This window comes from Nicotiana tabacum, chromosome 7 (assembly GCF_000715075.1).
Source record: "Nicotiana tabacum cultivar K326 chromosome 7, ASM71507v2, whole genome shotgun sequence".
Lineage (NCBI taxonomy): Eukaryota > Viridiplantae > Streptophyta > Magnoliopsida > Solanales > Solanaceae > Nicotiana > Nicotiana tabacum.
This window is the reverse complement of record NC_134086.1, coordinates 121,711,542-121,721,815: the sequence shown is the minus strand read 5'-3', so window position 1 is coordinate 121,721,815 and position 10,274 is coordinate 121,711,542. Positions and strand designations below refer to the sequence as shown.

At 38.6% G+C, this 10,274-nt stretch overlaps 1 protein-coding gene across 1 annotated transcript; it reads right to left on the bottom strand.

The window, feature by feature from the left end:
• Positions 1 to 1,356: 1,356 nt before the first annotated feature.
• LOC107824274 (uncharacterized) lies at positions 1,357 to 6,639 on the bottom strand. Its single transcript, XM_075217560.1, has 8 exons — positions 6,539 to 6,639; positions 6,191 to 6,307; positions 5,994 to 6,109; positions 5,797 to 5,896; positions 5,015 to 5,373; positions 3,071 to 4,817; positions 2,476 to 2,613; positions 1,357 to 2,398 (listed from the first exon to the last, which is right to left on the bottom strand). The coding sequence occupies exons 2-8, from the start codon at positions 6,266 to 6,268 to the stop codon at positions 1,616 to 1,618; spliced, it is 3,321 nt and encodes a 1,106-aa protein (XP_075073661.1). The 5' UTR covers positions 6,269 to 6,307; positions 6,539 to 6,639; the 3' UTR covers positions 1,357 to 1,615.
• Positions 6,640 to 10,274: the final 3,635 nt, after the last annotated feature.

Below are 10,274 nucleotides of genomic sequence, written 5' to 3'. Positions count from 1 at the left end.
TCTCTTGAAGAAAATCAACTTCTAGTATAAGTTGTAATTGATGGAGTTGCCTGGAAATTATTACTAATAAATACGATCGGTATTCCATCCTTTTCTCTGCCCCTTAAAAAGAATGGGATACGACAGACTAGAATCAAGTGCTCTATCTGATGGTATAACTTTTCTTTCCCATTGTTATCTTTCCTCTTCCCTCTCCGTCAAACATGAAAGCAAAATCCTCCTACATTTTGGATTTTGTTTAATTTAAAGTCTTCTATTCATATTCTATTTCCATGTTAATGACGAGATAACTTTTTATTTCTATAAAGATGGTATGGCAATTTTTGAATTAAAAGTGGGGGGAATTAGAGACCACTCTATATCACATTCCCATAGAAATGGATGATTCTTTTCTCTTTTTGGTGTATAGAAATAAAGATTTGATAAAATTCCCTATGTCAATGAAACATAACAGCCGGCACATAATCCGCAACATTGTTAGACTATAATACGGAAACATTTAATTACTTTACAATTGAGAGATTGATTCTACGATATTTGAATTACTTCAATAAGAAAATAAGATCACTGTTATCATAACTTTATTTTAAAGTAGTTACAAGAAAAAAAGAAAATGGACAAATTAATACCTTAATTAGTGCAAGATAAATTTCAAATCCTACTAATCAATGAGGTTAGGATCATAGTTTGATTGTTTGGTTCAAATTAAAGTCTTATTCGCTTTCAAGTATTCAACGTTTGACGTCTATTCTCATATGTACTTAAAATATATGCGCAGGAAATAGCAATTAGTGCAATGTTGGTTGGAAGTTGGAACTCAGAAATACCATGTGAATCGAACGCCAAAGGCCATTTTCAAACTTCGCCCTACTGCTTCTTTTTGGTACAACTATTGGTCAAACTTGATAAAAGGCTCCAAAATGTTGATTATTTCCGAACCTAAGTAGAAACTTCTCCATCTGATTTACGAATTTTTGACGAGGTCTCACCTACTTATTTCCTTTTCTTTTCATTTTTTTCCGTATACCAAGCATGAAATGAGATTTTTTAATTATCTGACTGGTTTGAATCACAAACACATTAAATAGGAAACTGATGAGTGATACATTCAAAGCCTTGAGATCACATTGAATACCACGAAATTGAGAGTGATTGAAGAAGCATGCCAAACCCCAAAAACGAAGCGTCACAACTCACAAGCATGTTTACCCCTAAGAATTTGAACCAAATCAAGATTAATTCCATCCATTAAAAGAAACAGGAAAAAGAAAAAAGGCGGAGCAAAAATTAATTAGGGGTATAGTCAAATTTAAAAAAGAAAAAGGTTATAAAATCAAGGAAGACGAGCACAAAATAATGTGAATGGCAAAATTTCACCAAATCAAAGAATAAGGAACGGACGGGACAAACAAATATACAACAAAACCGATCTAACACCTAAGGTAACATTCCTATCAATGAACACGCAGCTTCGGGCTGCAGCATGCGTAGTGCTTTAAAAGAATAGAAAGAGTAAAGAGATTCTATTCCAAGATTATAAGAAATGTAATGCAAGGAACTGTACCGCTCATACGTGGAGAATCTGCATGAGGAGAGGTGAGAATACAAGAGCACGTCAAGAAAAATCAATCATCAAAAGTTCACCAGGAACACTTGGTTTCTTACTATCTGGTGCAGGAGGTTGACCCGCGGCTGAAGTCGATGGAATAATTTCACCTGTTGTGGTTGGTTCTACAGCAGCTGACGTCGACAAGACCAAGGCCTGATTGTCTGAAGGTTTTTCATTCAATGCTGGTGCAGCAGGAACAACTGATTCAGCTGCAACAGAAGCATCTGAGTTTGACGCTCGGGTTGTACTTGATTCGGCAGAAGCGGCACCAGTTTCTGGAGCAGTTGCAGCACCAGTTTCTGACGCAGGTGCCGCACCAGTTTCTGATGCAGGTGCAGCACCAGTTTCTGACGCAGGTGCAGCAGCAGAGTCCGCCACAGGTGGATTACTTGATTCCAGTGTAGTTGAAGCCCCATTTTCTGATTTAGGAGGAACACCTGATTCTGATGTTGCAGTTGTATCACTTCCAGCAGGAACAGAAGCAATTGGTGCTGTCGTTTTAGATCCTTCTAAAAGTAGTGGTTTGCCAGGTTGTGGAAGGCCCTGTTTCCCCAAAAGAGGTTTGGCTTGACCGGGATTAGGACCATATAGAGATGCCATACCGGGTGGCAGTATTTCAATTGGTGGCTTCTTTGCAGCATCTGCCAAACTTGTGAGCTTAGGTCCCTCAAGAGAGGCCAGAAATGCAGCTGCTGCATCGGTTTTCGTTGATGGAGTGTGTTCCATCTCCTTCTGCAATGTTTTGTTCCATGCCTGGACCAAGGTTCTCAATGAAGGTCGCCCATGAGCCTGAAATTAATGAGACCATTAATAACAATTACTAAATCAATAGACTGAAATCCAACATTTAGAGAATGAAATTTTACATGTGCATGCAGTACAGCCTCAGCAAGCATCCCAGTTTCCTGCCATGCTTTCTCCATAAGTACATTGTCTCCCAAAAGTGCAGCTGCAAATGCAGCCTCCCGTCCCGCACCAACTGATATCAAATTGTTTACCAAGTTCTGCAAAAGATTTATCAGTTATTCTGAATCCTGACATGCAGCTGATTCGACCGATCTCAAATTTCACAAAAAACCCTTATAATGTTAGTAGAGTCGAGTAAAGGGGGATGACAAAATATACTAGAAGCAGAAAAAAACTGAATGTATCCTTAGAGTTTGACTACTTCCGTTATTCCTTCAGACCCAGAAGCATGGGAAAAGAATATAATGTAGAAATGTAAATCAATGGTTAATCCGAAGGTCAAATCAATTTAAATCTGATAACATAGATGGTCAATCCAGACTTGGGGAGGTTTATTATCAATGGCAAAGGTATAAAGGCAGCCAAGAGCCAGTTCGTAAAATTCTACGTATATGAGGATCTGAAACGAAAGCAGAAAAGAAGCAGGTGACATACTCCAAGTTGTGTCAGCAAAACCAGTTGGATACAAAAGCAGAAAGAAAGCAAGTGACATACACTGAGTCGTGTTAACTCCCCATGATTTGCAAGCCGTAAAGCAACACCTCTTAATTCCTGACCTCGTAGAGCTCCCTTTATGGAACCAGCAGCTGCTAGTCTTTTAAGAGCTTCACGAGCAATATCAGCTTGTGCTGTAGCATCTGCAGCATCAATGAGATCCATAAACTCCTTGGCAAATTTAACGACTCCTTGAACAGCTTCAACAACATTTTCCTTCTTCTTTGTCATGCTCATAAGATCGTTCAGATCCAATCCAAGAGTTTCTTGCCCAATATCTCTGCTGTTGCTCATTATTAGAAGGCACTGAAGTGCTCTTTTCAAATCATTGCTCTGCAGGGCCAGATCAAACTCCAACCTCTTGGATATTCCAGGTAAATGAAGTGCTTCAGTAGCATAACCCATCCCAAGCATAAATTGCGCTAGATCATCATGATGTTCTCGGCCAAGTCGACTGGCCCATTTTACTGCACTAACAGCATCTCCATAAGCTGCCAAACATCGGCAACGGATACCAGGATGGCTGAGGGATATTGCATGAGCGCACATATATCGATCAATTAGCCAAAGAACACCATCTCGAACACCTACAATTAGAAGAGGTCCAACTGGTCGTGTTTGCTCTGCGGGAAAACGAGTGACAGCTACTGCAACCCCACCACCACCAACTGCCACCTCATTAGTTTTACGAGCTTCCATCTCCTTGAGCACACTCGATGCATCACCATCAACTCTTGACTGTCTAGGCAATGACAGAAATGGAGGAATAGAGGGTGCATGTTGAAAAGAAGCCAACCGCACAACTTGTAGCATTGGGGGTCTCAATGTTATCCTCTCTTGTGGATTTGTTTGTGGATTGTCGACTGCTATCAATGCTAATTCTCCATGTTCAGCAACAGCTCTTGCCTGTGCCTCTTTAAGTTTCATTTCCTCTTTTCTTCTTTTTGTTTCTATGTCAATAGGCGCAACCCCAGCATCCACAAAAACACACTCAACGGTAGTTGGTGTAGCAACAAATAACTGTCTTCGCTGCCAAACTGCCCCAGTCGCATAAGGAATTGCCACATCCCCCAAGTATCTAAACTGCGGACGCAAGGAACATATGACAATGTGCTGCGGATAAGCAAAAGCACAATACTCAACTGTTTGATCCCACGCGGTCCAATCTGGTTGAGGAAGAAGACCACCCACTGGTTGAAATGTTTCCCAGCTGTATAATTGGAAGTTCTGCGGTGCTGCTTCAGCTGCAGATTTTTGAGAACTGTCTTCCATAGTGCTAAATGAAGACACAGAACTACTTCCAAAGCCTGATAACGGCATAGATTGAATTGTTGAGATTGCTGTAGCAGCAGCAGGGCTAACCCTTCGAGAAGTTCGATAGGCCACACCAAGTAATGCCCCTCCATGCAAGCCAATAACTGGCTCACTTCGGCTTCCCACTGACTTCATTAATACATTTGATGTCCCGTCATCCAGCAATATACGAACTTGAACAGTAGCAGAAGAAGCAGCAGAAGCAGCAGCAGCTGCTGCCTGTGCTGCAGCTGCAGCAGCTTCCTTCGCTTTTCTAGATGAACCTTTTGGAATTATGGGAATTCTAGGAGGGAGTGCAGATTCCAACAAAGCAAACCTATCTCGACAAGTATCCCAAGCTAACAGCCTTGCGCTTCCAGAATCAACGACTGACCAATCGCTGACCTTGTAGATAGAGAAGTAAGGAATATCAGGCCATACGATTGCTAGATACCTGCAAAACATTACAGTTCAAACCTTGTAAAACTGTCCGGTACAACCTAAAAAAGGCATAATAGAGATAATGGATGAGGCTTTTAACAATATGAGGCAATAAGACAAATCATGACAATGTTGAAGATACTAAATGCCGCCTGCTACACTAAGGCTGATATGGGGATTGAGTATCACTAGCATCTGTGAACCACTTACTTTCCAGAACTGCTGACAGAAAGAACCGAGTATGAATCATGTGGAGCTGGAGTAGTAATATGCTTTTTGGTTTGTTTGACATAGAGTTGTTCTGGTATCTCTCCTCTGAACCTTCCTGTGTCACTCAAAGAGCCATTACTTCCGAGTGCTGGAGGAGTGGTGTTGGATAACTGAAATTGCAACAGCTTCAATTCTCGTTCAACTACATAGACAGCAGTATGTTCACGACTTCCTGTTGGTGTTGGCAGTGCTGCTACAGGAGGAAGAGACTTCTGATCAAATTCACACAGAATAATGCCAATATTGGTTCCAGTAGCTACAAGGTGTGGCTGTAAAGGGTGTGCAACCATAGAATAAACCTAAAAGACCAGAGAGAAAACATGAAAAAGATGTAGTCAATTCATCTTCAAAAAGTCAAATAACTAGATGCCTCTCAATGTAGAATTTTAACCCTATACGATATGATAGTGTGTAAACAATCCTCAAAATTATCTAGCAGAAGAAACTAGTGGAAATTCTTCTTACAAAAAGGAAACTACGATAAAAATTACTTTCCCATTGCAATTGCCAGACTTGATACACGAAGGCTTTGCTCGTCTTAAACACTAAACTCTTATTGGTTATTCATTTTTCCAGCCATCATAATGTAGATTTAACATTTCAAATAATCAATCTTCCTAAACCTAATAAGTTGCATAAGGAAAAATAGGTCGAATTTGAAAGACAAGATATACAGCAAGAAGAACATTAAAATAAAAAACGTTATTTATCCGTAGTTTCACCTTCAGCTTCTTGTGAGAGGCAAGCAATTGTGGAGGAACTAGTGCAGAAAGTTCACACAATGGCCTTGTAAGAGCAGAATAGGTAGGATGCTCGATTGCCCTGCAAAGTTGCAACAGAATATCATGTTCTGTCCGAAGAGGGAAAACTTTAAGCAGTGTTAATAATGTTCCAAGGGAGGCATGTGAAGTACGCCTACCATATATGGGAATCTTTGACACAGGTCAAGATATCGAGGTTGGGAGCCCGTGGATGGCACCACGATGCTACACTGTGACAAGCTAGTTTTGGAACAGGTTTTATTCGACGCAGTTCCTACAATTGGGTTGAAATTATTATTATCAGAATATATCCCCACGTAGTAAAGCTACAAACAAAGAGATCTTGCACCAATACCTTAAAGGAGACAGTGTCCCAGATTGCTAATGTTTTATCAGCACCAATAGTAATGAGCTGTGGTGCATTACCAATCATTCTAGAGAGCTATATAGCAACAACCCCACCATCATGAGCCTATAAAATATAACATTGGAAGGTGAAGAAAAGCTTCAAGGATTTGATAGAAGCAGGTAAGGACTTGCAGTTCTATCAAATTTCATCTATCAGTGATTTTCCAGATGCATTCCATGGGCTTAATTGTTCTCATTTTTGCTTTTAGCAACGGCAAATGAAAATCTTACTAGTGTGAAATTAAGTTGCAATAGAAATTTAAAAGGAGATAAAACTGAAGGAATAAGAAGATACTTTTAAGCTGAGCTTAGGAACAAGCTCTCTCGAATCAAGAGCGTTGTCTGCACTCCAAAGTACAAGCAATCCATCACTACCACCAGAAACTAGAAGAGACTGCATACACATGATAGCAAAGAAAATGGCAATGAGATATCAAACAGACAAAATATTAAAAGTATAACAGTTTCTGCCTGGTGAACCTAGTCAATTTTCTTATGTAAATTATACGAGAACACATAATTGACACTTACAGCAGTTCTGTTTAAAGTAAAAAATCTCATAGAGTAAAATGTCCATGTTCTTCATTACAACAATTCATTTTCTTTTCGGAACTTCAGTTTCTTTTTCTCAGTTAACATATTGAGAGGGAAACACAAGGGACATTCAGATGGGAATGGATGGACAACAAGCATATATACTTCTGTAATCCAGTTTCATTTAACAATGTATAACTACAAAGTGAACTAGGTATACAACCACGCAAGCGAAGAACCTCAGATCGATGTTACCCTTTTTCCCCTTATTTCTCTCTAACAGAGAAACCAACATTGTCCTAACAAATTATATGCTCCATTTGAGATTTTTCAATCTGACAGTAAATGAATTACTAAGACAAGAAATACTTCAGAAGAACCTAAGTTCACCTTCTATTGAATTGTGTGAACCACCAAATCTAAAGTTTAAGTTGTTCCTTATCAAAAAAGAAAGTTTAAGCTGTTAGAGAGAGGACACCATTCTTTAAGTTGAAGTACAGCTATATTGTAGGTTGAAAATCCTCTTTAAGCTCTCTGTGTTTTATCATAAAAACTGGAAAACATACTTTTCACAATCAATCTATTATTATTTTGGCTCCAGCAAGCCTTCAAAGTCTAAAAGAGAAGTGATTCACAATTTTTTTTTATTGTTGATGTGATTCACAATCTTTACTGGCTGATTCCTCCGCACACAGAAGATCAATTTCAAACAAATTGCAGGTTTAACTTATACGAAAGCTGCAGAGATGCACCATATCTTGGCATAATATGGTACCATCTCTTTCTCGAAAAACACTTCTATTCTTCAAGAAGAGAGAAGAGGAAAATGTCAAGCACATCAAAAAAGGAAACCAGCTTAACCAAAATCTGCTGCTTAGATATTATTTCAAATATTTGAAATAAGTGTTTTTTTAACAATCTGGTCCATTATATCAACTTCAAACTTGAAATAGAGAATTTTAAGTTTGAAAAACACGTTCAAGAGTATTTTAAGTTTCAACTCACAAACTTCAACTTTTTTTCAACTTCAAATTCAAATACTCTTTTTTTCAACTTTAACCAAGTCATGTTCATCGCCTTAGCCAAGTATAAATCAAGGAGAGATTTTTCAAACACAATCTATCTCTAGAATTATAAATGGGAGATACTAGGTTATGGATCAAAATTTCAAGTCCACTACATAGTGTAAGGGGATAAAAAGGATCTAAGCATCCACTGGAAGCATAACAAGTACCTCGCCAGAAGCAGCCATGAAACTCATCAAACAAGAAATTGCTCCCTTGTGACCTCCTGTGTATCTTCGTGCAAGCTGCAGAAGAAGTCTTATTCATCTACTCATTTTGACAATGAATGGAACAATATCAGAAAGACTTGAGAAACCAAATATCCTAAAATGAGACCTTCCATGTTATCATTGAAAGAACTCTAATTACACCATCTGACCCTCCAAAAGCCACAAGAGGCCCATCAGCAGCAGTTGTTTTAGAGAGGAACACCATACTGCAAGCGATTCAAAAGAACAAGCAAATTAAGATAATCAGATATGGTCTTTCAACTTTCCATGACCCAGAAAACAACTTTTGTAAGCAAGAAGACCAAACACCAGTATGAAAAAGAAGTATCCATTTTAGCTCAAACCAAAAACCAACAAACTCTATTATTTATATAATTTTTTTTTGATAAGGTAAAAGTTAAACTCTATTATTTATATAATTAGTCATCCTTTTTCAGCAATCTTGGCTTCTTAGCAATTCTAACATCTGGTCTGTCATTCAACTGGTAGGAATTCCACCATTTTCAACCAATTCAATGAACCCTTGACATCCAACTACATATTATCAAATTTGAAGTCATTCTCGATTTATCCCAGTCCGCATTTCAACAAAATTGGGCAATGATCTGAGATGGTTCTGGCAAGAACTCTCTGTTTCATGTACTTGAACCCAGTCATCGTTATTGACTCAATTCTTGAAGCTCTATTGCCAGAATTGTCTCTAAACCAAGTAAATTGGCCCCATGAAGAGGCAAATCAACTAAAGACAGGTCTGGTGTCATCTCCACAAACTCTTTTATGAATTTGGTAAATTTAGCATTCAAAGATCTCTACCGATCACCCATGAACAATCCCAAAGCCCTCTTTACGCAGACGGCTCTTCCTATAGAATTTTTCGTCTTTCCTTGTACCAAGTCAATACACCCCATTAAAACCCAGTTTACATCATGTTCACCCCCCTCTGCTTGCACTGTGATTGCGTGATAAGTCATTGATATATGATTTAGTTATCTCCATTGTCATCTCGAAAGGTTCTTTCCAACTCACTATTTCATAATCCCATTTAGCCTAAACAAAAAGAAGTGTTGAAGACATACCTGCCTAATTCAACTTAGAGCTTGTTAAACATAGTAATTTTCCTCACTTTCGGTTTCCCAATTGTTGTTGAGACTTTTCCTCACTTCAATGTATAAAGTCTAGCGGTGAGGAACGAAAAGTGGCATCTCTAGCTGGTTGGCAATTTGGGGGTTTATTTAATTCAAGACAATTTAACAAAAAGAGGTATAGCAATCTGAAACAGGTTCTACTTATGCTTGACAAAGAATGAGAACATAGATCATCTGTTTTTGCATTGTCCTATAACAAAGAACATGTGAGACATGTTTTTCTGCATTTTGGGAGTACAATGGTTAGTACCAATGAGGCTGAAGGAAGTATTTATTAGCTGGCGAAAATTGGGAAATCCATCAGAAATACATGGCAAGTGGTTCCATCTTGTTGCATTGGAGCCTTAGGAAGGAGAGGAGCCTGAGGTGTTTTGAATCTTTTGATGGAGTCTCAACTCCAATTCATGTATGCTTATTGAATCCTTTTGCTTGGTGTAACCATTGTAATGTAAATAATGCTCTAATGTTTTTGGATTTTGTACTCCACTTGAATTTTAGATAGGAGTGAAAGGAGTGTACAGGATCCACCTGTTTTTGTATTGCTTTTGCATCGTCTGGATGCTGGTCCCAAAAATCTACTTTTTCCAGACTAAAAAAGGAGTATACTGGAGAGCAAGGAATGAGGAGTGGTTGTTGTAATGAGTAAAAGCAGTCAGAAATAGCAAGCACACTTAGTGAAGTGTTGATTAAGTGGGACAAACATGAGATGCTTTAACTTGGCTGGTAGTTGGCAACGCTGATTCTATCAAATAGTGGCATAGAAAACTTAATTTCCAAGGGAAATGGTAGTCCTAAAAAATAGTGCAGCAAGATAATTTAGCTTTTAGGCAGCTTCAAAAAGATTTAATTCGTTAAGAACAAAAAAAGTCCCAAAAAGTAGATAACACAAAAAAGATATTGACGGATTTAAGACTTGCCATAGAAGTGATTTGTTGTCAAGCTCCTGCTTTGGTACATCGCGGCCACGCATTGTCACCAAGTCTAAGAATATAGCTTTGTTCTCACAACAAATCACAAGAAAATGGCGCCCTTTGGTTGATGCAGCAGGAGAAGTAAAA

Coding starts and splice junctions, on each gene's coding strand:
- LOC107824274 (XM_075217560.1), bottom strand. CDS start 6,268: ATGATTGGTAATGCACCACAGCTCATTACTATTGGTGCTGATAAAACA. Junction 4,818..5,014: donor TCTGTCAGCAGTTCTGGAAA/GTAAGTGGTTCA, acceptor AATGTTTTGCAG/GTATCTAGCAATCGTATGGC. Junction 2,614..3,070: donor GGGAGTTAACACGACTCAGT/GTATGTCACTTG, acceptor AATCTTTTGCAG/AACTTGGTAAACAATTTGAT.